Source organism: Vicia villosa, unplaced genomic scaffold (genome assembly GCF_029867415.1).
Source record: "Vicia villosa cultivar HV-30 ecotype Madison, WI unplaced genomic scaffold, Vvil1.0 ctg.000673F_1_1, whole genome shotgun sequence".
In the NCBI taxonomy this organism is placed as follows: Eukaryota; Viridiplantae; Streptophyta; class Magnoliopsida; order Fabales; family Fabaceae; genus Vicia; species Vicia villosa.
In genome coordinates this window covers 735,290-762,752 of record NW_026705299.1, presented here as the reverse complement: position 1 = coordinate 762,752, position 27,463 = coordinate 735,290, and the positions used below count along the sequence as shown (strand labels likewise).

At 33.3% G+C, this 27,463-nt stretch overlaps 2 protein-coding genes across 4 annotated transcripts; both read left to right on the top strand.

The window, feature by feature from the left end:
- Positions 1-269: 269 nt before the first annotated feature.
- Positions 270-13,919, top strand: LOC131630346 (protein phosphatase inhibitor 2-like). 3 transcript variants are annotated; one of them, XM_058901135.1, is made up of 5 exons: positions 270-413; positions 1,501-1,573; positions 11,766-11,878; positions 12,219-12,401; positions 13,497-13,919. In XM_058901135.1, the coding sequence occupies exons 2-5, from the start codon at positions 1,569-1,571 to the stop codon at positions 13,736-13,738; spliced, it is 543 nt and encodes a 180-aa protein (XP_058757118.1). In that variant the 5' UTR covers positions 270-413; positions 1,501-1,568; the 3' UTR covers positions 13,739-13,919. The 3 variants fall into 3 exon arrangements, with proteins under 3 accessions (XP_058757118.1, XP_058757116.1, XP_058757119.1); XM_058901133.1 differs by lacking the exons at positions 270-413; positions 1,501-1,573 and adding exons at positions 8,553-8,704; positions 9,845-9,917; XM_058901136.1 differs by lacking the exons at positions 270-413; positions 1,501-1,573 and adding exons at positions 8,555-8,704; positions 9,845-9,917 and having other exon boundaries at positions 13,509-13,919.
- Positions 13,920-24,427: 10,508 nt separating this feature from the next.
- On the top strand, positions 24,428-26,857 carry LOC131630373 (uncharacterized). The gene is made up of 3 exons (XM_058901161.1): positions 24,428-24,854; positions 25,825-25,895; positions 26,447-26,857. The coding sequence occupies exons 1-3, from the start codon at positions 24,626-24,628 to the stop codon at positions 26,516-26,518; spliced, it is 372 nt and encodes a 123-aa protein (XP_058757144.1). The 5' UTR covers positions 24,428-24,625; the 3' UTR covers positions 26,519-26,857.
- Positions 26,858-27,463: the final 606 nt, after the last annotated feature.

Below are 27,463 nucleotides of genomic sequence, written 5' to 3'. Positions count from 1 at the left end.
ATTGCTTTATTTTTTATTTCAATATGACTTGACAATAAATTAAATCCAACTCACCTGTTTAAACTCTGCCAGCAAGGATTCAGACTTGCCCAGTCAGCAAAACATGAGTTTAGGGGGAGTGAATATCAAATCTGAGAGTGATGAGGGAGGAATCTTTAAGAAACACTAATAAAGGACAAATCTAAAACTCGCTTTATTGACAGAGGGTGAATAGTGAATAGATATTATACGTAAAACAAATGAAAAAGAGCTTTCGTAGTTTGGATAAATAAGAGGGGTAGTATTGTAAACAGGAACATTGAACAAAGAAAATTTTCCATTGATACAAAACGCCTTTTTGTTATCGCAATTCGCAACTATTTGACTTGTGCAGCAACTTAACACAACAATCAATTTTCTGTTTCAGTTTCAAGGTATAACAATCTCTCTTTCGTTTTATCACTTCTCATTCTTTTTTCTACTGTAAAAAGTTTTCAGACTAGTGTTTTAGGGTTTTGTTTCTAAAGATTCGTTTTCAATTGAGGATTTTATCAATATTTAGTGATGTTAATAGTTGTAAAGTGTTTGGATTTTAGTTTGTTGATTATTTGTTATATTCATGGTTTTGAATTGGCTCTTCTAGGTTTTGTAATTGTAATTAGAATAACGAACTTGCTTTATCATCTATTTATGATAGTATTTGTTTTTCTCTGTTTAATTTAGTGATGTTAAGCTATGAATCACAGACCCATGTAGTAATCACAAGTGTCGGTGCATGTGTCCGACCCAGACACGGACACCCCTATTTTCAGAGGTGTTGATGCTCCATAGATATTACAAAATAATTGACAGTTAAATTCCTCAGTTGCTAGTTTTTTTGGTTGGAGTCAATCAATTTGGATATTCGGAGGTTTGGCAGTATAAAAAAATGCTTTGATAGGTTGCAGCCACAAACTGTCATTACAATAGTTGATCTTTGGTTGAAAGGTGTAGGATGCACTGGATCATGGATAAAGGAAAATTCTTAGAAAGTAGAAACATATGTTATAGTGCAATATTTTGAATTACCAATATCTGTAGGGGCGAAATATTTTGGCTTGATGATAATCTCGAGTTTCTAGTTCTTGTGGATTCAGTAGATTTATTTTATGCTTATAAAATGTGTTGGATTGTCTATTTTCTGTGAAGCATATTCCTTTATGTTTGATGGGTGTGAATGCAAGAAAATAATTGGAAGTATGAATAAGAGTTAAGAAAACGTTCTTTTCTGTTTAGATTTGTATTTTGCTAGTATTTTCCCGTTGCCTCTTTCATCAAATTATTCTGTTTCATTTTGTTCTCTCTATTTTGTTATATGTTTCTTGTTGCTTTTAGCATTCTCTAACTTGTGTGGAATGGTATTTCTGCCGAGATTTTTTTTACAATTTTTCTCTGTTTCTCATTTGTTTTTATTTTTCTCTTGAATTCTGTGTTATTGAATCTTAAGAACTTAACTGGAAAAAAATTTCATGTTTTTCCTAGGTTGATCAAGCCACTTGAGGATTTCGTTGCATACTTTTGGTATTTGAAGAGCTAATCTGTCTTGCAAAATGAAGTAATGGAAGAAAAGTCCTTCTTTTTATTTGTTTACTTATGTTATTGCTAGATTGAAAGTTGAGTGGCCTGCTCATTATAAACTGTGTATCGTAACGATAGAAACTAAGGAATCTGTAGGGTTTGCATAAGAAACAAATCAGTAGGAACAGAGATGAAGTAACAACCCAAACTTTATCACCAACCTTGTACACCATAATATTCCAAACATAGCAAACCTCTACTAGACCACAGCAGTTAAACTTTTCCATAGCCTAATATTACTTTCTGTTTATTTCAAGATAGCCAACTACAGAAGTAAAGGGTGTTAGTTCTTGAACCTCTATGACACAACACAGTCATGCATAAATACTTCCAAACACAAAACCTGATACTGGATGCCATTTTTCGGGTTTGTGACAAATCCATTATGTTTCATTTCTTTTTGATACTGGAGTCAAATGATTATTGGCTATGGTGGTATAACATTCTATCGTGTAAGCATTCAAGGATGGTTTGTGATGTTGATGCTACTGAGGTCTATGAGGTTGTTGTTCAAACTAGCTGTAGTGTGGATTTATATGTTGAGCACAAGGTGGATGATAATGTGAATGATATTGATGATGCTAATGTTAATGCTGAAAGTGATAATGTGGATGATATTGAAGTTGATAATGTTAGAACAAGATTTATTCTGATCAATATTCTTAGTTTTGATGATAACAAGCATATGAATTTTGTATGAGATAATGTGGTACTCTAATACTATGCAATTTCCATTTTAGGAATTATATAAAGAGTATTCACAAAATCAGCGCAAGAAGCACTGACTCAGAAGGTTCAGCATGCAACATCAGAACATGGTCTGGCAAGACATCAGAAGATGGTCAAGCAGAATCAGAACATGGGTCTATGGAAGCATCAGAAGAACTTGAGATCAGAAGCAGAAGCACTGAAGTTCTCACGGTATCACGCTCAGAAGCACTTCAAGGTCAGAAGACAAGAAGATGCCCTGCACCAAGTTGTTTGACTCTGATAATATTCAAACGTTGTTTACACAAACATCAGATCAGAAGCAAGTACTAGACTGGCAGGCTACTCTGACTGACAAAAGGAACGTTAGAAGCTATTAAAGGCAACATCAGTAGACACAGCGAAAACAAGGCTCGAGGTAGTTGACAAAAGAGTGAAACATTAAATGCAATGCTGTACGGAATACGCAAAGCATTAAATGCTCCTAACGGTCATCTTCTCAAGTGCCTATAAATATGAAGTTCTGATGAGAAGCAAGGTTACACAACTTACGAATTACAACACTTGCGCATTATACAGAAACGCTGTCAGATTCAAAAGCTCTCAAACTTCATCATCAAGCTCACTACATTGCTGTTGTAATATCGTAGTGAGATTTAAGCTTAAACTTAAGAGAAAATCACAGTTGTGATAATAGCTTTATAAGAAGCATTGTAACTCTTAAAAGAATTTGTTTACATTAAGTTGTAAGAACTAGAGTGATCAGGTTGTTGATCAGTATACTCTAGCAAGTCTTAGAAGTTGTCTAAGCAGTTTGTTCCTAGAGTGATCAGGTTGTGATCAGGATACTCTAGAAGACTTAGCAGTTGTCTAAGTGGAAAACCATTGTAATCAAGTGTGATTAGTGGATTAAATCCTCAGGTGAGGTAAATCACTCCAAGGGGGTGGACTGAAGTAGTTTAGTTAACAACGAACCAGGATAAAAATCATTGTGCAAATTGTTTTTATCTTACAAGTTTTAAAGCTACACTTATTCAACCCCCCCCCCCCCTTTCTAAGTGTTTTTCTATCCTTCAAATAATGTTGATGCTGAAGCTGATATTGAAGTTGATAATGTTGATGCTGAAGCTGATATTGAAGCTGATAATGTTGATATCGAATCTACAAATGATGGTGATAATAGTGAAGATAGTGAAGATAGTGAGGATAATGATTATAAGGCTTTTTCATTTGAGGACAGTGAGGATGAAAAGGCCTTTGGCATGGATGATGAATTTGAGGTTGTAGATAAACCAACTAAAAGGGTCAAGAGGGTAGCAAGGAAACATAGGAATACTCCTTCAAAGATTAGAGATTTCAATGTAGGTTCATCAAGTGGGATTAATATTGGTAATGAAGGCCTTGAAACCAATTATGTGAGTGATGATCTTGGGAGCAATGATCCTGATGCATCAGACCAAGAGAAAGGACCTAAATATCCTAGGTTTAAGATGGAGGAGCTAGACAAAGACTACAGGTTTAAAAATGGTTTGGAGTTTGTATCTCTGCATGAAGTTAAGGAGGCTATAGTGCAATGGTCAGTATTAAATGGAAGAGAGATAAAGTTTGTAAAAAATGACAAGGTTAAAGTGAGAGTAGTGTGCAAGGGCAATTGTGGTTTTTTTGCTCTTGTTAGTAAAGTGGGGAATAAACACATTTATAGAATGAAGAAATGGTTGGGCCCTCACACATGTGGTAGGGTTTTGAATAACACCACTACTTACTCCAAGTGGATTGCGAAGACTGTGGCTGCTAGGATGACTTCTTCTGATGGAATCAAGCTTCGTGAAATAGTCTCTGATATTAGGAATACTTACTCTGTGGGTATGTCCATGAGTAGAGCATGGAAGGCTAAACAAATTGCAAAAGCTCAAGTTGAAGGTGATGCCACAAAGCAATACACACAATTGTGGAGGTATTCTGCTGAATTAAGGAGGGTTAATGCTGGGAACACCGGCAAAATTAATGTCATAAGAGTTGGTCCAACAATACAACCCAAATTTGGATGCTTTTATTTTTGCTTTGATGGAATCAAGAAAGAATTCACACATGCTTGCAGGCCATTCATTGGTGTTGATGGTTGTCACCTAAATACAAAATATGGAGGCACCCTTCTTGTGGCTGTTGGTAGGGACCCTAACGACCAATATTACCCATTGGCTTTTGGTGTGTGTGAGACTAAGACAAAGGAGTCTTGGAGGTGGTTCTTGACCTTGCTTTTAGAAGACATTCAACAAGAGAAAAGATGGGTATTCATATCAGATCAGCAAAAGGTATTTCTCAGATCTAAATTTTTTTTAATTATGTCCCTAAGTTATGCAATTCTGTTTTGATTTGGTCCCTGAATATGTTTAGTTGTGTTGAATTATGTCCCTTATGTTAATGTTTTGTTTTTATTACAAGGGACTGATTCCTGTATTTGAAGAGATGTTTGAGAGAGTGGAGCATAGACTCTGTCTTAGGCATTTATATGCCAATTTCAAAAAGAAGTTTGGTGGTGGCACATAGATAAGAGATTTGATGATGGTTGCAGCAAAGGCCACATATATACAAGCATGAGAAGCAAAGATGAAAGAGTTGAAGGTGCTTAATCATAAGGCTTGGGAGTGGTTGATGAAAGTACCTACCAAATTATGGTGTAAGCATGCTTTCTCATTCTTTCTCAAATGTGATGCGCTAATGAATAATGTTTCAGAAGCTTTTAATAGCACAATACTTGTGGCTAGGGATAAACCAATCTTAACCATGTGTGAATGGATAAGAAACTACCTAATGAATAGAAATGCTACCCTAAGAGAAAAGGTTGATAGGTGCGAACATATGATAATGCCAAGACCTAGAATTAGGTTAGATAAAGAGGTAGAACTTGCTGGTAATTGGGTTCCAAACTGGTCTGGTGATACTATTTGGCAAGTTGAACATATCCATAGAAACATAGCTTCATAGTTGACACTTCTAAGAGAACTTGTACCTGTAACTTTTGGGAGTTGGTAAGCATACCATGTAGACATGCAGTGGCTGCCTCAGGCTTTAGGAACCAATGCCAAGAAGAATATGTAGATGACTGTTATTCTAAAGAAACATATGTGGCATGATATGATTTCAATGTTAGTCCTATTAATGGCCAAGACATGTGGCATGAGGTTAATGCCGAGGAGATGTTGCCTCCATCATACAAAAGAGGCTCTGGTAGGCCTAAGAAATTAAGGAGGAGGGAACCTGATGAAGACCCTAACAAGGGAAGGACACAGACCTCAAATTGTTATACCAACTATGGTGTACATGGACACAATGCAAGGAGTTGTTTAGTATTGGTTCCTGACCCTGAAGCTCAGAAAAGAAAGGTACAATCCTATCTCTATAAAAATGTATTCAATCACTCTATTGGCATATGATATTGATAGTTTCACTTTGTATGCAGAAAAAACCAAAGAAAAATACTACACAACCTCAAGTGGATCCTTCTACTGTGCAACAACAACCTCCATTAGATCCTCATACTCATTAGGAACAACCTCAACTGGATCCTTCTACTGAGCAAGAACAACCTCAAGTGGATCCTCCTACTGAATAAGAGCAATCTCAAGTTGATCTTCCTACTGAGCAGCAACAACCTAATGCTGATTGTGATGTTGATGACGAGTTTGAAATGCTTGCAGCAAATCTGTGTGCAACTTTTGAAGCAACACAACCTCAACCCAATGTTAATCATATCACTGCTCAAGTTCCACCTCAAGTTGCTTGTGACCATGTTCCAGATCGTGAGGATGCACCTGTAATGGTTTCTCAAGTAGTTGGTGACTCACAACCAAACTACATTTTGTCTGCACCTCTTAGAGATGTTGAGGCTACAACTAATGAACCTGTACCCGCGCCTCCTAAACCAGTTAAGTTTGTTACTGAAAAATTGGCTTCAGTTGTACTCAGCTATATTGATATTTGCTTAACTATATCTATTTTAATTTGTGTCTTTATAGGAAAAAAAAACCCAAACAAAAAGTGGCAAGGAAGTTGGAGTTGAGGAGGAGTGATAGAACAAGGGTACTCAAGTGCAAAAAACTTAAGGGAGAAGGAAGCAGTGCAGCACAACCATGGAAATTGTAGACGTGTTTAAGACTTGTATCATGTATTTTGATGTGAACCATTATGTATTATGACTTGTTTAAGACTTGTTGTTTCTTATTTTGAATTATGGCCTAAGCCTTGGAGATTTAACAGTTATGTTTTGGACACAACCATGTAATATGACTCAAGCCTATAGCTTTATGACACAATGTTTTATGCACAATTGAAGTATATTTTGGATACATTATCAAGTTTGTTTTATGCACAATTGATGTTACCTTTTACAAATTCAAAACAGGATGAACATTATCAACTTTGGTCTATGCATAATTGTGATGCGTATACCTTTTACAATTGTTTTAGCTTTGATGAACATTATCAAGTTTGGTTTATGCATAATTCAAAACAGAATGACCAATATAATATGATACATATGATACCCAAAGTCAAAACATCTTTTTCATTCATCATATGGTACATGGACCATTTCCAAAATACATTTATGTTACAGGGACTGAACTAAAAAAAAACAATAAACAAAAGCAAACAACTGGGTTCAACACCATTTGTGACAAGCAACGAAGAACCCCCATGACCCAACCAACAACAACTTCAACATAGTCACCTTCCTCTTCTCCTTCTCCAACTTAATCTTCATCTTTGCCTTTTTGTCAATCTCAATGTCCGTAACAATGGACCCTAAATCCTTCAACATTTCAGAGTAGTTGCACGCACATGCACTTCTAACATCATTAATTGGATTTCGTTCAAGCTCATCATCCCAAAGGAATAACTTGCAACCAAACATTAACCCTGCATTTTGACACTTCCAAAACCTCCTTTTAGGGTTTTCAATGGAGTTTGACATAAACATTTTCATGCTTCTATTGCAACCACAAACCGGTGCTTCAACGTGATGAGAGTTAGCAGACGAATTGGAAGCCATGGCAGAAGGGAATGAAAAGGTGCAGGGAAGAAGATGACGGATTTTGGAGTTGATGACCTTGAATGAGAAGAAGAACAAATCTTATTTTTTTTTCATTTGGTGCCTATTTAATATATTGCAAAGAGAAGATGTCCACATGTATAATGAAAAATAAAATAAAACAACGTTATCCATGTCAGCACCGTTTGCCACCTAATCCTTTTTTTAATGTTCATTTGACATGAGGGACTGAAGCCAAAGCGAATTGGACATATGGGGACTTGGACCGGAAAAAAATTCAGGGACTAAAACAAAAAATACGCTAACTTACAGGGACGAAATCACTATTTAAGCCTAATTAATAAATAATATTTTTATAAAAAATTATAATTTCTCTCTTCAATAAAACAATAATCATATTTTTTAAACATGTGAAAATGTTAAAACAATTTACATTGATAACAAAGAGATTAATATTTTTGAGAAACTCTTATCTCACGCTATGAGTCTCTTATACACCGTGTCTTTTTGTTTTCGTAGATTTATTTTCGAAAATAAATCAAATTAATTTTCTACTTTTAAAATAAAATCTAATATCAATTTTTTTTGAATATTTTCAAAATATTAAAATATATACTTATAAATAAAAGTTTTTTTTTCCAGTATCTTCTCTAAAATAACTTTTTGAAGAACTTTTAAAAAACTTAATTTTTATTATGTTAAATATAACTACAAATAACCAAAAACCTAAATTATGAATCTACAAATACAAAGGTAGACGAACAGCCAATACCCGAACACTCCTACTTATTCAGTCTTATATCATAATTAGAGGTGGCAAAACATACCCGGTCTATTGGACATGTCCATTTTGCCCGCACTTTTGTGAGGGGCAGACAAAAATTTTAGGCTCTCATCCTCTAGTGTGATTGCGTCGTTCCGCCCCCGTTTTTTATGCGGACTCTTGCGAGCATGTGTATTAACATAAATTTTATATTTTAAGTTTAAAAAGTACAGTGTCCGCGAGTTTAGTCCGCTCCGCCTTCACTTTATTGCGGAGCGGGATAAGATTTTAGATCCGCAATCTCAAGTATGACCGTCTCGCTCTATTTTTTTAAGACTTTTGCGAGATGGACCTAATCGAAACGGAGATGCCATTTGCCACCCATAGTCACAATTCACAACTTAAAAAAGAAAATGAAAAAGAGCTTTCGTAGTTTGGATAAATAAGAGGGGTAGTATTGTAAACAGGAACATTGAACAAAGAAAATTTTCCATCGATACAAAACCCCTTTTTGTTATTGCAATTCGCAACTATTTGACTTGTGCAGCAACTTAACACAACAATCAATTTTCTGTTTCAATTTCAAGGTATAACAATCTCTCTTTCGTTTTCTCACTTCTCATTCTGTTTTCTACTGTAAAAAGTTTTCAGACTAGTGTTTTAGGGTTTTGTTTCTACGGATTCGTTTTCAATTGAGGATTTTATCAATATTTAGTGATGTTTATAGTGGTAAAGTGTTTCGATTTTAGTTTGTTGATTATTTGTTATATTCATGGTTTTGAATTGGCTCTTCTAGGTTTTGTAATTTTGGAATTAGCATGACGAACTTGCTTTATTATCTATTTATGATAGTATTTGTTTTTCTCTGTTTCGTTTAGTGATATTAACCTATGAATCACAGACCCCGACACTGACACGGCGACATAGGTAATAATTTGAAAAAATAAAAAAAATTAGTCGTAATCACAAGTGTCGGTGCAGGTGTCCGACATCGACACAGACACCTTTTTTTCAGAGGCGTGAGATGTCGGTGAGACGTTGGTGCTACGCAGATATTAAGAAAATAAATGAGAAGTAAATTCCTCAGTAGTTAGATTTTTAGTTGGAGTCAATCAATTTGGATTTTTGGAGGTTCGATGCTAGTTTGCAGCCACAAACTGTCATTACAATAATTGGTCTTTGGTTGAAATCTTTAGGCTACACTGGATCTTAGATAAAGGAAAATAGTTAGAGAGTAGAAACATATGTTACAGAGCGGTATTTTGAACTACCAATATCTGAAGTGGCAGAATATTTTGTTGTGGTGATAATCTTGAGTTTCTAGTTCTTGTGGATTCAGTAGATTTATTTTATGCTTATAAAATGTCTTGGATTTTCTATTGTCTGTGAAGCATATTCCTTTACTTTTGATGGTATGAATGCAAGACTATAAAAACAATTAGAAGTATGAATAATAGTTAAGAAAACGTTCTTTTTTGTTTAGATTTGTATTTTGCTAGTGTTTTCCCGTTGCCTCTTTCATTAAATTCTTCTGTTTCATTTTGTTCTCTCTATTTTCTTATATGTTTCTTGTTGCTTTAGCATTCTCTAACTTGTCTAGAATGGTATTTCTGCCGAGATTTTTTTTTACAGTTTTTCTCTGTTTCTCGATTGTTTTTATTTTTCTCTTGAATTCTGTGTTATGGAATCCTAAGAAATTACTGAAAAACTTCTCATGTTTTTCCTAGGTTGATCAAGCCACTTGAGGATTTCGTTGCATACCTTTGGTGTTTGAAGAGCTAATCTGTCTTGCAAAATGAAGTAATGGAAGAAAAATCCTTCTTTTTATTTGTTTACTTATGTTATTGCTAGACTGAAAGTTGAGTGGCCTGCTCATTATAAACTGTGTATTGTAACGATAGAAACTAAGGAATCTGTAGGGTTTACATAAGAAACAAATCAGTAGGAACAGAGATGAAGTAACAACTCAAACTTTATCACCAACCCTGTACACGATAATATTCCAAACATAGCAAACCTCTACTAGACCTCGGCAGTTAAACTTTCCCATAGCCCAATATTACTTTCTGTTTATTTCAAGATAGCCAACTACAGAAATAAAGGGTGTTAGTTCTTGAACCTCTATGACACAACACAGTCATGTATTAATTCCCAAACACAAAACCTGATGCTGGATGCCATTTTCGGTTTTGTGACAAATCCATTATGTTTCATTTCTTTTTGAGTTTAACTGTTTAAGCACAAATACTTTGAGAAATTTTGGTTCTCGTATTGGATTCGTAATAGGGTTCTTTGTAGAAACTGGATAATGGACTAACAAAGAGGTTTAGACAAGAATTCAGGACATTTCAAAGTTTAAATCTTCATTCAAAATACAAGGAAGTGTAAGTGGATTCAATTTATTTAGGAAGTAAGTGAAAGTCTAAAACCTACCCCACATCACTTTGTCCTTAATTTATCTTCATTATTATAAAGAAAATAGCAATGAGAAAAAAATTCTCAACCCATTGATTATAGAGGCTACGATATTATGTCAAGGACTAACTCTACCAAGACGTAGGCTATTAGTTGGAGGTTATATTTGGTTTTAATATCTAAGAGTAGAAATTTGTACCAAAAGCTTGAACAAATATTTTCAGTCTCTGAAGGGAAGGAAATGCAATGGAAGATAAGATAGGGCATCTTATTATCATATAAGCTACAAAATAGGTCATAGCTGATATTTCAGTCCAATGTAAAATCCTAGATAACTACTTCAAGGTTTATTACTTGCTTAACAGGAAGCCTTTATGATGGCAATACGTAAAGGAAATGGTAGATAGCATTTTGTATTGAACTGAGATCAAAATTAAAGAAAAAAGGGATTAGTATTCGTGTGTGTTCAGTTTAGTACTTTTGTTTCAATGTCTCAAAACTTAGTCCTCTGGTTAACTTATTAAAATTTAATATGAATATCGCAGTGCCTGTTGAATAAAAGTTTGTAACGATTGAAAGATGAAAATGGAAAATGATCAATGAAACTTCTGCTCTTTTTCTATGTAGGACATATATTATAGAAGCATTCTGATGATATTTTTGTTTGAGAAATCTGGGAAATTTAGGCAACCAAACTTGGGGTGCAGAGAGATTTGTTGAGCATGATACTCCATAATCCATATCATTCTATAATTAATGGTGACAGCATGTAAAAATGGATAGCTTAAATTAAACTTAATGTTTTCATTAATTATGCATATTTGAATATATTAGGATACAGGGTAAGGAGAAGTTTGTTGGGATTTGAGATAAGGAGTTAATTAAAATATAGGATAAACGGGGAGTTTGTTAGGGTTTGAGATACGGAGTTAGTTAGTTATTTGTTTAGTTAGAGAAGTATTTGTATAAATAGGGAATGCAATGATAGAGAGGGGATTATTAAGTATTGTAAATATTTGTTCATAGAGTAGTGACACTAATGTGAAGGGGAAACCCTAATGCTTCTCAATATTTCAGTAAATTTGTTTACTCTTTTCAACTCGATTCTTGTGTTCCTAACTGATTATGTGTTTTAGAAGCATTAGGGTGACCCTTTTATTTTTTTACTATCCCGCCTTTAACTCATCAGTTGTTTTTAATAATATGAATCTCACATTTGCTATCACATTGTAGGGGACGTGTAAGGTGGGATGAAGCTAACATTGGAGATATTGAGGCAAACAAGCCTGTGAGGCAGAAAATTACTGAACCTAAGACTCCATATCATCCTATGGTTGATGACGATTGTATGTAAAGATAACGTAAACGTCATGTTTCCATTACTTTATATGCATGCACGAGTATGGTTATGTGTATATACAAATAATAGTCTGGTTATCTGGTATTACTTAAATAGGAAAGAGGTATTTTAATTTTCAGTTTTAATTATAAATAACCATAATAGTCCTTTTATTCTTGCGCTAGGATTTATTAATTTTCAAATTTAGTTTCATGGATAAATTCTAAAAATTAGTTAGTTCTCAAAATGTTTGAATTATAAATGTGAGAACATGTTTGAATGTTTGCTGTAGTTTCTTGACATTGTATGTACAAACAAATTTCTTCTGACACACCCTACATTTTTAGGTTCTCTATCCCCTGTAAGAGGAAGTTTTGATGCACGTATTGATGATGAAAATCGCACAACACAAGTTGAAGCAATATGGACTGCTCTGACTGATGCAGGCTCTAGTAGCAAAAGAGGCTCCGGACAATCATTTGGTTGGACATCATCTGAGGATGAGCTAGAAGCGATGGAACAAGAAGATGGTATGATACTATTATTTGAACAAAGATCATTATTGTTTAATATTTTGTTATGACCATTACTGCTTCCCCTTCATGATAATTTTTATTTTATTAACTTTTACTGTGATCCAAGTATCTGAATAATAAGTCTATAATGTTACCTTATTTAATGTAGTTGACATTAATAAGTTACATTACTTATTAATGTCAATCCTTTCTGATTTTACTAATCATAAGATTATACAAAATTTATAAATCTCAAATATATGAATATAAAGTCATCTATATGCATATAAAATAGCATAGGTTAGACAGAAAGATTTGTACTGCCTCTCAATATTTTATGATAATAGCACGATTTTATTTTAACAGGGTAGAAGTTACTGTGCAGTTTTTGTTTATTTTTGAAATGGAGTTATTGTGCACTTAATATGCATATTTTTCAGTATAAATTGCCTATTTTCAAGTAAAAACCCTATTTTATAAATGAACTTCGTTTGACCCACAGACTGGTAACAGGTTGTCTCTTAACACCCGACCCCTGAAATGAGTTTTATGCTGACCCCGTGCATTTGATTGTCTTCTTCCCCCAACCCAGGCGCGAGCGCCGTGCTGTCTTCTGCTGTTGCACCACTGGAACCAGAAACACAGAAATGACTAGAAAATCGTAGATCACACGTTCTCGATTAACATGTGTGGTTCTCTCTGATTCGGGCGATTCCATAAAAACCCGGTTCCATGTGTACTCTTAATTGTGGAGGGCAAATACAATTGTACAGTCGTGCAATTTCACGATTCATATCAATATTTTGACTAGCTTGAGTCAGGCTATTTAGTTTTGATCTGACATATAATATGGCATTTCTGCATATGTAACTATGGAATCATGGATTCCACAAGACATAGCAAGACACAAACAAATATATGCGGCTAATTCTGAGTATTATTACACCGCCCAATAATTTTTTTACCAGATACGTATGTTACAAAACACATTGTTAGATTGAAAGTTAATATTACAAAACACAATTTCAGGATTGAGTTTATTAGCTGTTTCATTGATTAAGTACTTGTTCTCCTACTTATCTTACCTGAACTTTCTTTGATTGGGTTGAGGATCTGAAACAGATAGGAGCAGAAGCTTTAGAAAGCTCAGAAAGGCCCATTATGATGAATTTCTTAAAGCGAAAGAGCATCGAAAGAAGAGTTCTCATGTTGAAGACGAAAGTGACGAGGATGATAATACTGAACATGGCAAGGGGGAGAAGAAATGTGAATCATGTTCACTAAGTGATAATGTAGAAGAGATTGACATTGAGGGGGGAAAGTCTTCTACACCTTCAGCTAACGGTTCTTAGACATTGATCACAACAAATAAAACTCATCTTCATATTTTGTTTTATTTTGTGGGTTGGAAAACAACAATTGATTCCCTGTATTTTTGTATCATTAGTGCGTAAATATTTTCATTTCTTACTCGACTATATCTGTTCATGCAAACACTAGCATAATCTGATTTCACTCTTATATTCTGGCAAAGTGACTCTCATATCTATGGCCCCTTAATGTTACTTCAAATTGGAAATGTTCCAATACTTGCTGTCTCAAATACTAAATAAAGCTGCATTTGAAGTTCTCAAAATACTTGATGACTTTTTTTTTTGTTGCAATAGGCCACGTAGAAAGATGTTACCAGCTCCTTATGGCCATTGTTGGAGTCAAATAAGGATTATATGTGATTTGGATAGTCTTAGTGGCAAAAGGGTTCAGTATTGTAGTTTATTGAGAGAAGATGAAGTTGTGATGATGATTGAAGATAAGTAAGTAGTACCAATGAATATAACTAATTTGTTTTGTGAAACAAATTAGCTGAAGGATTGAGATCAAACACTGTATTTTAATGGAGATTATGTACATACTCTTGGTTGGTTGGGAAGAGTTAATGGTTTGTATCATATAGTAGAACTAAAAGAGTGGTTAAGGTGTTTGATGAGTTTTTGGATGAAATTGTTGATGAACATGTGAATGGTTGGTTGATTTGGTGGATGTTCTTGCTTTGGATAAAAAATAAAATAAAAGAAAAAACAAATGTCTCAGGATTTAAAAATGAATGGATGTTTTTGTAATATTTCTTTTTTACTTAAATGTATTTTTAATTGTATAGTTAATTGATATTCGATTTTAGTCTCCCATTTTTAAAAAAATATTTTAATAAAAAAAGTGGTTGAATATAAGTACCAATTATTTGTAGGGGTGTTCGCGGACCGGTTTTGTTCGGGTTTAAGAGAATCCGATGCTCAAACCGATCAAAAATATATGGATTGGTTTGGATTAATTTTTTATTTTTTTTGATAAAATTCAAACCGGTTTTGTTTGGGTTGGATTGATCGGATATATTAGAAATAAATGTGCAATTTTTTTTTAATTTAATTTACATCAACTAATTTTTCATAATAATATACAATTTTTTAATTTTTTCATTTCTTCGTTTAAGTTATGAATGTCACAAAGGGCCTTTCATTTTTTTCTTCTTTAAAATTAAATATTTTATATTAGTTTAAATGATAATGACGATATAAATTATATGATTGATTCGGGTAGACGGATTCGCGCATAGGATTTTTAAATTCTTTGTCCAAATCAATTAACATCGAGTTTTATTGATTTAGTTTAATTTTTGCCCGAACTAAAAAAAATATCTGACCCAAACACAATGGTTTGGTTTGAATTCCGGTTTAGTTCGGATCTATTCAAATGAATGAACACCCCTAATTATTTGTTCACAGTAATACATTTATAAGAAAGAAATACAAAGAAATGATGCTATCAGTAAGTATCAATAATTGAAACCTGGACCAATATCTCACACTAATCTAATTCAAGTAAGAATTACTAGTTGGGCTGTTCTACTCTCTATTTATGATTTTTTTTCTTTCTCAAGTTTGAAGATTTTTTTTTCCTAAAACTCAACTTGAGGACTATTTTTTATGATGTATCTTATCATACACAATAACAACTGGTGTGGCATTATTGATTTAGACTAAAACTAATGAATTTAAATTAGAAATATAGATATAAGGGTCCATTTGATTCTACAAAAAGGGAAGAGAGAGGAGATAAATGGAGGGAAGGTGAGTGAATGTATTTTAATTAAATATACAGTATGTTTGATTTAAAAGAGGAGAAGAGAAGGGAAGGGTCAATTTTTAATCAAATATATATTTGGTTCATAAGGAGAGAAGATAAATTTTAAAACTAATTTATTTTTTAATCTTTAAACTATTATAACAATAATGTTAAATAAAATAAAACAAAGTGATATTCACACAAAATTTTTTTTTTTTTTTTCATTCATAAACAACATAGATAATCAAACATAAAATATTTAATATTTCAAATACTCTGAAATATATTAACGCGCAAAATAATAAATGAAAACGAACAAGGGGTTGCTCTGTGCATCCCACACTTTTGAAAATTCAGAAATGTCCTTCAAACGTCTGGAGATGCATCTTCGTACGCACCCAAAATCAGACTAAAATGCGTTCTTCTGAGATTCATCCTATCATGAAGAAAACATGGCTTGGAGATGCATCTCTATATGCCAGTTAGGGGTTTTCAGAGATGCATCTCCGAAAAGTCCCTTGAAAGTTATTAGAAGCGTGTTAATTGTAAGGGGAGTTTTTCGGAGATGCATATCCAGAAATCTTCTTGAATCATTTCAGTAGAGCATATTGTCCCAACATTGTAATTTTTTTAGGCCAGCTTATATTGAAGTTAAATCAAAATAAAATCAAGTTTCACAAAATTTAAATGAAAGTAAACAGTCATGCGTTAATTCAAAAATTCAACATCATAAATAATATTTGTCCAAAAATACAAAAAAAAAACATATCCAAACATAAACTACTGGGTTTGTCGAACCCCCTGCCTTCTCCTCCTTCTCCCTGCGTGATATTTCGTAACTTGGCACCCATGTTTGCCATGAGTGCCAACTGGGAACTTCCATCCTCAAAGAGTCCTTCCTTTATCGATGCTCTACCCATCTCCCAAACACACCGACAAAGAGTTATCACATCCTTAGTGTGGTCATCCTGAGCCTCAAGTACCTCATAATTAGATGATTTTGGCAGTCTTCTAAGACTCTTATGACATGATACGATATGACACAATATAGAACCATATCATATAGTCATATGCATAGAACCACTGTACAGGAGCTAGTACCCTACGATACTCCTTTAGTACCAGGTGACTCTCAAAATCGTTAGGTATCGAATCAAGATCTCTGCGACAGACGGTGAGAGGAGCGGACTCATAGGGGGTGTCTCAGAATAATCTGTAGTTAGGAAATTTGCTATATCACTCGCTCGGGGAGATAAGGATACATCATACTTGACCCACATGTTGGCCATCTGAAGTATAAGGATATGACGTCAAATGGATGCGTCTCTCGGTGACCACTATATGGGTAGAAGCAGATGTCATCTGTTACAAGACGATCAAGAATTACTTTGAATGGCTCGACTGCATTATTCTCCTTCTACGGAAGAAATGCAACAACATGCGGCCAATCCTTTATGTAAGTAAACACAATCTCAAACTCGGTGATGCGAGAGAAGTGAGAGATGGTCCATCCCTAAATTTTTTTCCAGATACATTATTAATAATAAGTGTAAAAAATGAATTATGAAAATATTAGTAACAATAAATTATCGTAAGCAACATGCAACTTCCTATCATTTGCTTTGTCTTCCATAGATAACTCTCGCTCAACTTAGAGTGCATGTAAACCAAACAGGTAGCCCCCCAGTTGTATTTGTGAATCATTGTCAAGTCAGTTAAGTACTTAAGGTAGACCACGTCGACATAGGTAGCACTTTTGTCCACAAAAACGAACGTGTCAACCAAGAACAATAGATAACACTTAAATATGCAAGTCCGATGGTACTCAACCTGCATGTCATCATCTTCGGCATACCATTATTGTCAAAGAAAATACTTTATGATCATGCAAAGTAAAATAATAGAGCCCAAATTCACGAAATTTACCAAAAATAACTCTTCTATCTTGTTGAGAGCGGGCCTCTATTAACAACCAGACGTCGATAAGGCATTGCAAGCGTTTCTTGTCAACCTCCTCCGAGGTATCCTAGGCTGCTGATGAAATTCATTAAATGTTTTTCTGGTACTAGCCCTCATTGGAAAGTTCTTATTCCTTGTATGCGTAAATGTTGTTCCCTGTCAAAACGTGACCCTGAGTTCAATACTTAGGGAACAACTCAACAGACTTACCCTCCACTCCGCTTCAGAAGAGGTACCATGAAGAACCGGTCTTCAAAATTTTAAAGCTTAGGAATAAGTCTGAAGCCGCGTATGGTCGACTTCAAATAGATCAATCATGTTCCTTGGGTTCAAGCAGGCGAACCCTGACGAAACTAAAAGAGATGAAAGAAAAGGTCCGTTGAAGAATTTACATTCAAATAACCACACCATTACTGTTATACCTTCACGTGTTCCCAACTTGTAGGATGAAGTTACGAATGAGCCATCTCTAGGTGCTTCAAAACCTCTATCTCAAAAGAAGTAAAGGGAAGACTAAGGCCCATGATAGAGAAAGTGCATTCATAAAAGGAATGGCACAATCTCTAAACTTATCACATATTATTTCAACATCACCGAGACTCAATATTTCCTTAGTAGGAAGGTGGGCCAACATCAGTAAAGGCGTCATCTAGACCGCCCATGTAACACCCTTCTAACCCACATATATTTTCATGTGTATTTTTACAACAAAAAACAAAACAAATAACCACAAGGGTGTCACATCTTCATAATAAACTCCATTTAACAAATAGCCCTGCTCCGTAACACGGGTTGCAAAACACCTAAGGATATTCATAACACCTTTGACATTATAAATCAAGACATTTTAAACTTCACAGTGGAAAACAAAAGTCTCAAAACATATCTATAAAAATAATTCCAATACCATGAAAGGTAGTTCAACATCAATAGGTTCATCATACTTCATGTGTTATAACATCATGGTCTAAAACGAAATTCATGAAAGAAATACAAAATTCCTCGAAATAACAAAAGTACTCAAGTTTTGCAATCAAACGATCCCAACCCCGACGTTACATATCAGAGCAAGATCCACTAGATTCAACGGAAACTAAATAAGTGCACTCCGAAGCTACCTCCTAAGCTTCCTGCATTAATCTTTATCACCTACAAGTTACCCATGTTTTGAGGCAGCATTTTCAAGTAGAAAAGGTGATTAAATCACAATCATTATAAAAAGCATAAGTAATAGATATAGTAGTTATGGCATGGAAACAACAATAACATAACATCATCTACTACCACTACAGCATAACAACAATTACTAGTATTCCACATCAAATCACCACAAATCACGGATCAATTCAAACACATCACTTAGTTCAAATATTAGGCAATGCCACAAACAATGAGATGCAACATCAATAAACCCATACATGTGGTACTAAAACATTAGTGAGTACTTAATCATCATTATTCTCCAAAGATCCCCACCAATAAGATCGATTCCCGCTTGGAACCGGAACACGTCACAATTTGCACTCAATCTACATTGTGGGATTGAGGCCATCACTGGACCAGACCGTCCTACGCAATTCCTTGGATCATCATCCTACAAAACTTCACTAGACTACTTGTCTGACAGATGCTATGAATGCATGATGGCGTAATCAACACATAATAATACGACCACTACTAGTTAAAACACATCATCATTCATCATATTAATTATACCTCATCATATGCTTCATAATACGCACATCATATCATCAAGATCATCATAAAAACATACATCAATTCACAACAAATCATAGTTAACTCAATTCACGATAGAAACCACGCTTTTTAGTGTATACTCACTAAGTATAATCACAATATAACTCCTTAAAATTTGAGTCCTATTAGGGCTGGACATCGGTCGGTTTGGGTCGGAAATCAGGCCCAAAACCTCAATCCAAACAAGCCCACGGTTGGAATCCATAAGCCCATTTTCGACTGAATTCTCTCTCGGTTTAGTCGGTTTCGGTTTAATCGGTTGTAACGGATAATCGGGTGGGTTCAATCGATTAATTCAACATGGTGAAGCTTGAAGTTGTTCTGAAAAAAAAAAACAACAAAATTAAGATTCTTATATACAAATCAGAATAGAATATCATTGTTTTATTAACAACAATGTCCAACATTTTTTGAAAAACCAGCCAAACCATGACAAGGTAAATAATTAAAAATATTTTAAGATATAGTTGCCTCTGAAAAACAACAATGTAGGTAAAACAAATGTGTGTCTTTTCACCTCTGAAGCTAAACAATGAATCTTTCTTCATGTTCCAAACCAACAAAAGATTCTAGAGTTTCATACTTCAAATAAAAACGCAACAATTGAAGAATATTCTTTTAGAATAAATACATCTTCATTCTAGAACAAAGATTCACCATTTAAGTTGTTAGATAGAGAGAGAAAGAAAAAATAGAAGAAAGAAAAAGAGAGCAACGACGTGGGAGAAGCCATGATCTGAATCGATGGAGTTGTGGTGGTGATGCAGCGGCGACAAGAGCTTGAAGATGAACGGCACCGCATTTTGTGTTCTTGAATTTTTTTATATGAAACCGTAGAAAACTCCATTTGTTTCATTCTCAGGTTAATCGTTTTGCCACAAGTCCAGCCCAGTAATCAAATAATAACGCATATTAAAATTATTGGGCCGGTCGGATTCGGCTTTCTAAGGGCCTAAACCAACCATCCGAACCGACCCACATAAACCCATGTAAAACCAGCATTTACTAATCCGGCAACCCAAAAAACCGGTTCACCCGAACCGGAAACGTGCGGGCCAGAGGGGTTGGACAGTTTGGGCCGGTTCCAAATATTTTGTCCAGCCCTAAGTCCTATGGTTCATTTAATTTTACTAAGTTATAGAATATTACCCTAGCTTCGCAACGCTTCAAACGACACGTCGATCGAAATCCTAAAACTCAAGTTATGAATTTTACAAAATTTTCTGATTCAGGCAACATTCACCCCCGCAACCATCCTCATTCCCCCGGTGAATCAATTTAGTAGCCAACATCTCAATTTTATCTAAGCCTCTCGCACATCGAGTTCTTTCGCCCGACGAACACGCGTTCGCCTGAGGCTCGCCCGACCAACACACGAGCGAACCATGTCAGTCGCCTCTTCCTCCACTCTCCTGATGACTGGGAATATTCGCCCGACGAATCTGCGTGAACAGGGTTTTCCTGTTGCGATTTCCTACATAACTAAGACCCTCAATGTTGCAATTCCGGCACATTACAAGTCCTAAAACATCATTTAAAACCCAAAATTTCATCATATAAGCACAATCCAACATATTCTAACTCATGGCATCATTCTATTACAAAATCAATACTTCTATTTCATTAATATTCATCACATCATATATTCATCATAACCCATAAACCCCAAAATTAATCCTACAATTATCTAACACTTAAGCCAAATATAATAATAAGGATAAACTCCCCTTACCTTAATTTAGAGCTTGCTATCAAATTATCTTTGTGTTCTACAATTCCTCTTTGCCTCTTTGTGCCCTAGCCCTGTTTTGCTCTGCCTCTCTTCCAAAAGCAATCGTACAGAATGAGTGCTTCTTCAATTTCAATTCTCTTTCATTTCACTTAACCCTTGGACCCTTTCTATGGTTTTTCTATTTTACTCTCCCTTATTCCTTCACACAATATTTATTTTATTTTACTAATTAAAATAATCCTAATTAATTATTCTAAGAGTATTCTAAAATACTCTTAATTCTCAATAATTCTCATAACACACCTGAGCATCACATAAATAATCAAAACATCAAATACTTCATAAGGACTAACATATTCACGCTAAATTAATTAAATAATTAATCTAGATTTACGGGATGTGACAGCCCACTCTAGTGAAAGAAGAAGCAATGAAAGAATAAACATAGTTCATTCAAGAAGATGGAATATTCTTCTGGGACTTGTGAGTACTTTTCTGTGAATTCTTGCGCATGATGCACTAATTTTTCAGATGCAAAGAAAGTAAAATGTCAAAGAAGAAGGTTGTTGCCAAACTGAGGAATAACTCAAGGAGTAGCACTATCCCCTCAAAAGGTTATGATCTAAAATGCGAAAAGACTCCGCTAAACATGTCAAATCACTCGCATAAATTACTAAAGAGTTTTAGTTCCAAGAATCGTAATGATGATACTTCCGAAAATATGTTTTGGAGCATGGGTCAATAAATGGACAAATCCCAAAGAAACTGAAATATTTCTCAGTCGTCCTTTCGAAGGTAATTGAAGGAGTGATTGAAATTTGAGGCTAAAATAACAAAACCCTCACATTGTTGCGCATGGCCAAGGGGTTTTGGGGAAACTATTATGGGCCAATCATATCGATCCCGTCCGACCACCCCGGAGGAGCCACATTCCTTCCCGGACCTTCTCAGTACATGAGGATTATTAACCTAGAGATCACGAAGGATCTCAACTGCAAATACATCCAATGGTGCTTAGTAATTCACTCCTAACAAATGACAAATTTTTTATTTTCCTCTATCTATATATAGATGGCGCCAAATCAAGGTAGTAAGTTTCAAATTCAACTTCACTTCACTCTTCTTCCTCACATACTGACTTGAGCGTTGGAGTGCTAACCTTGCACCACCACCCCCAATATGATCCACCATCATCCGCTTCTTTACTCAATTCTAATTCTCGAACAGAACAAAGTGGAAATAATTTAAAAAATTGAGGGGGGGGGGAATAATTTAAAAATCGACAAGTGAATCTCAGGACACATTGCTTAAATTCTTCAAGTGTTTACAAAAATAACCAATGTCTGGATAATTTCGACGCAGTGCAAAATCCCTTTGCGTTTTTGGAAAGTAATTGCAAGACTATTTAAAGCGAAACTTTGATTGAAAAAAGAACTAGAAATGAAATTAAGACAACGTAAAAGAAGTAAATGACATGACATTAATTGAAAAAGACGTGGTGATCAAACATACATTACACTCTACATACTCATTTCGCTCTTCGCTTGGGTACTCTGAGTTTTGAGGAAGTTTGAACACCCTAAAATCTAATTACAAAGCTTTATTTATAATACAAATAAGTAACCGTTCTGTGGCAGACTCGTTCTCTATGTGTGCCACGTATGTGTTAACTTTCCAACTGCTTCTCCATGTTCCTACGTTCCTGGACTTAGCTACAAACAGTCGCCATTCCACATTTGTTTCGTAGTAACTTCCCACTTCGTACACGCTGCTTTCATTGCTTCGTCCTTTCTGTCAACATGTCTCATCTTTCGGTCAACATGATCACAAGCAGTCGACCTCATTTGCATATCCCCTGTGCTACTTAGCTTGATTTTGCCTCTATCAAAATCCCAGCTAACAATTGGTAAACTTCCAGTCTTGCTAACAAGGGCTGTAAGTCAACAGATTCATAAAGAAAACACAGAAGAATTCAACATCAATAATGAAACTGGTATAGAAGATGGCTTATGAGACATAATTATAAGAAACAATGAACTTCACCGTACATCCTATTAGTATGAGTAGGTAAAAGAATGGATATTTCTAGCACATGATACATCTATACTTAAATTCAAAATAATGTCAAGCAACAAACGCAAATTAAGTTGAATATCAAGCAATGAATTAGAGCACATGCGATTTCCAATACAAATATGATAAGAATAACTAAGCAAAATGACTGTCAAAATAGTGGTCTGTCAGTGAAGTGACAACTACATAATTCCCTTTTCATATAAATAAGAGTTGTTACGGAAAAAAATTGACGGATACTTAAATTCATGTCAATTTCAGAAGAAAAAAAAACATGACTCAAGCTTTCTAAAATTTTAACCACATCTTCCACATTCTTTTGAATTCCTTTAAATTTTTTAAAATATTATCTTTCAAATCATCATTTTTAAAATTAATTTACTTTATATGAACTTTACATCTTAATTAAGTCATTTACCATCCCAATCATTTTCATTTCTGTTTTTATATCACAACTTTTTTTTCTAACCATCTTTAAATTCAATTGTCATTTTGTTACTCTTATTTATTTTCTATGCAAATCAGATCACAAAATATTCACCTACTTTTAACATATACTCCCTCTAATTATTATTATAAATAAATATTATTTTTAAATTTATTGAATAATAAATATATCTAATCTTTTATGTAGACTAGATATATTCATTACTCAATGAACCTAATTTTTTTTCCTTGATAATAATAACCGAAGGGAGTGCATTGTATATAAATATGGAACATATATATATATATATATATATATATATATATATATATATATATATATATATATATATATATATATATATATATATATATATATATATGGAGCATATCAAGTGAGAGCATTTTTTTAATGAGAGATGAGAGGAAAAAATATCAACCATTGGATTCATCAAGAGAGAGAAATTAATAGTCTCATTAATATATATATATATATATATATATATATATATATATATATATATATATATATTTTATTATTATCTATGCAATAAAATTTAAATCGGAGTCATTTTTAAAATAATGTACCGTGTAAATAAGCTACGGTGTTATAAACTAGTATAAGCAAAATATTTTTCAAATACTTTTTATTCAATTTCAACCATAAAACACTAATCCAATTCCGAGATATTTTCAAAATTCATCATCAAATGTACAAGACAACTCACATATTTATTCAAACTCTCCACAATAACTCTCATTTAAACATTTGTCTATAGTTTGTTGACTTTGGTTAAACCAAATTTATCAGTAAACTTGTAGGTGAGATATTTTATTTTCATATAACATTACATCACCCTTTTCTTAGGTAATAAATTACATCACTCTATTAATAAATAAATATAAATAATAAAAATATAGTATGATATTTATATATAGGCAGAAAAGACACACAAGTGTCGAACCTATAAAGCGAGTACAGCAGTTTCCTTACTTTCCTTCAAGCCTCCTAGATATTTCTCACTTTTCCCCCTAAGATATTTATTTCATACATCACACATTAAACCGAACCTTTAACAACCCTCGTTAAATTCCCAATCCCAGCCTCTTCTAAATTCTAACACCATCTTCATCTTCTACTCTCTACTCCAATTCTCTTCTAAATCCTGCTATGGACTCTTCTACGACGTCGTTTTGGACTGACGAAAAACACGTTAACTACCTCAACACAATGGAAGCTTCTTTCGTCCGTTCAATGTTCCAGAACAAAACCTCTTCTTCAAATCACAACCGTCCAATTCTCAGACTCGATCGCCACCTTCCAGATAGTTCTGAATCAACGCTTGATTTGAAACCTCACAACCGAAGCCGCACCAGAAAATACCATGCACCCTCCTCAGGTATAGCATCGTTTCATATTTCATCTATATATTCTCCTTATCCTTCACCCCGCGCATTTTAGCAACCACCACTTGTCAATGATCGGTTTTGTTATTAAGGCAGCGTTTGGTTGCACATTATTTTATTTTTTGCAAAGTGTTGAAGGAAGGAATTATGACTGGCGGTGGGCTGACGTTGTTTTTTAGTGCCTAAACCAAACAACACGTACAATGGACAACTTATGCGTTAGATATTTGTATATTATAATAATATTAATTAAAAAATATATTTAATTTTTTATATTGGCGATCTTTTAATATAAAAAATATATTATATATATATATATATATATATATATATATATATATATATATATATATATATATATATATATATATATATATATATATATATATGTTAATTATAGAATTTTATAAGTTTTATGGAGAGAATCTAACTCTATAATTCATAAAAGAAATATTTGTGTGTTACAATATTTTTTGCATTTTTTAATTATATGCTATAATTTAAATATATAGAGAGTTTGATTGATGTGCACTCAACAATATAAAAATAGTTTTGTTCAAGAACTTAATTCATATACATTGATAAATTGATAAAGTGAAAACAAATTACAATGGTTAATCACAATTGTTTACATTAAAAATGTTTGATTTTCATTTTTTAATCAATAATTAATATAAATATTATTTAATATATTACTCCATTATATTGACCTTTTTTTTATGTTTCAACCTCTTAATTAATATTTTTAATGTTATTTCAATAAATATTTTAATTTATGGCTGATTAAATGATGGTAGTAATGTTTTTTTTTTTGAAAAGTAGCATTTTGAAAATATCTCAGTTTTTTAATATATTTTTTAGCAAGAAAAAATATCTAACGTATGATATTATTAGACCGACTATGCTTTTATATTTTGAGAAGGTTCACTTTATTGACCATTTTTGAGCCTTTCCTTTCCACAGATTTGATTGGTTCAACAACGAGAAGAACGCGGAGGAGAATATCTCAACCGTTCAATTCATCACAAGATCAGGTATCGAAGTATTGCCATGTTTTGATCTTTTCACATTATTATTTTTCTTGTCCACTTAATTTTTCTTTTGGATACAAAATTAATTTTTTTCATAATATTTTTACACAAAAAACTTCAAATTATTTTTTAGAATTATTAATTTTTAAACATCAATAATTTATTTGCATTAATATAGTACATTATAAAAATATAATTTCTCTAATTATTATTAAACTATGAATCACGACATACACCTATCTAATTCAATTAAAAATTTTAAATTTATAAAATAAATTATAAATTTTTACGATTTTAATATTTTTTTCATTGTGATAATATTCTAAAGGTTTATATTTACAATAATTTATGATTAATTGATCATACAATATTTTCATTAAACTCAACTTTTGGTCTATTAAAAAAAATCAATTTCAATGTAAATTTATTGGTTATTATAAACATTAAACATGACCATGCAGTTTACCTGAAAAAGATATTTATTTTTGGTGATTTTTGGAGGAGATAAAATACATGGATGAGAAAACTGACCAATTGTTGATTGCCATGTGTAGGTGGTCCCACACGTAGAAAACGAAAGCAAATGTGCTTATAATGGTGACAGCGACAAAGGAGCAGATAGTTAATGTTTATTGTACTTCTTCTACTGATTAGCAAGTTAATTATCAACGATTCAACAAAAAGAGATCCATTTTTTTTTTTCATTGGTAGTTTATTATAATGATTCTATGATTCTATCTCCTTTAATTTAACTTAATCATTTTAAAGTGTATTTACATGAGTTTTATCTTTCAAATCTTATTACTTATTCTATGTGTTATTTAAGGGATACAATTAAGAAATCAATTAAAATTTGTAACAAATGAATCACAATTGTTATAGAAGTTGTGTTTGTTGTTATATTTGATTATAGGTAGTTATGAATTAGTTAGTTTTGTTAAAGTTAGTTAAAATTTGTTAGTAGATTATGATCACTATATAAGGTGTATCATGTACTTATTGTAACAATCATCTTATCATTCGAATCAATATTATAAAATAAAATTTTCTCTTAGTAATTTTTCTCTTTTCTTATGCTCAACCATGCTTTTCAACCTGCTATAAAAGTCTATTTGTCACCATGAAGAAGAGATAATTCTATTTATCTCGAAATAATCTTCAATCACCTCATTTTTTCTTTACATTTTTTCCCTTCATTTAATTATATTCTTTTCATTTGATCATCAATCATTTATCGCCTTCCATGATAGTAAGTTAGTTCTTTTAATTAAATAATTTGTAATATCATATGTTTATTGAAGTTTCACACACCTTAATTATTTTGATGGTATGATTTTTTAATTGTTGTTTAGCCATTTGTAATCGCTAAAAAAGTACAATGAGTGTAGCCCTTTTATATCATTGTATATGATGTTATAGGGTATTTGGAAGTATTTAGGGTCACCTCGTGCAGAGTGGTGAGAAACTTTGTATATGTGTTTTTTGGGTAAATTGAAGATCCTTCTCAACCCTAAGGCTGAGGTATTTATAGAGGCTCCTTAAACTTGGGCTATAAAGTGGTTGCCTCAACT

Bases quoted from the DNA above. Each gene is read 5' to 3' on its own strand.
- LOC131630346 (XM_058901135.1), top strand. The intron at 11,879-12,218 runs GTATGTAAAGAT...CTACATTTTTAG, and splicing joins TCCTATGGTTGATGACGATT to GTTCTCTATCCCCTGTAAGA. The intron at 12,402-13,496 runs GTATGATACTAT...GATTGGGTTGAG, and splicing joins AGCGATGGAACAAGAAGATG to GATCTGAAACAGATAGGAGC.
- LOC131630373 (XM_058901161.1), top strand. From the start codon at position 24,626: ATGGACTCTTCTACGACGTCGTTTTGGACTGACGAAAAACACGTTAAC. The intron at 24,855-25,824 runs GTATAGCATCGT...TCCTTTCCACAG, and splicing joins ATACCATGCACCCTCCTCAG to ATTTGATTGGTTCAACAACG. The intron at 25,896-26,446 runs GTATCGAAGTAT...TGCCATGTGTAG, and splicing joins TCAATTCATCACAAGATCAG to GTGGTCCCACACGTAGAAAA.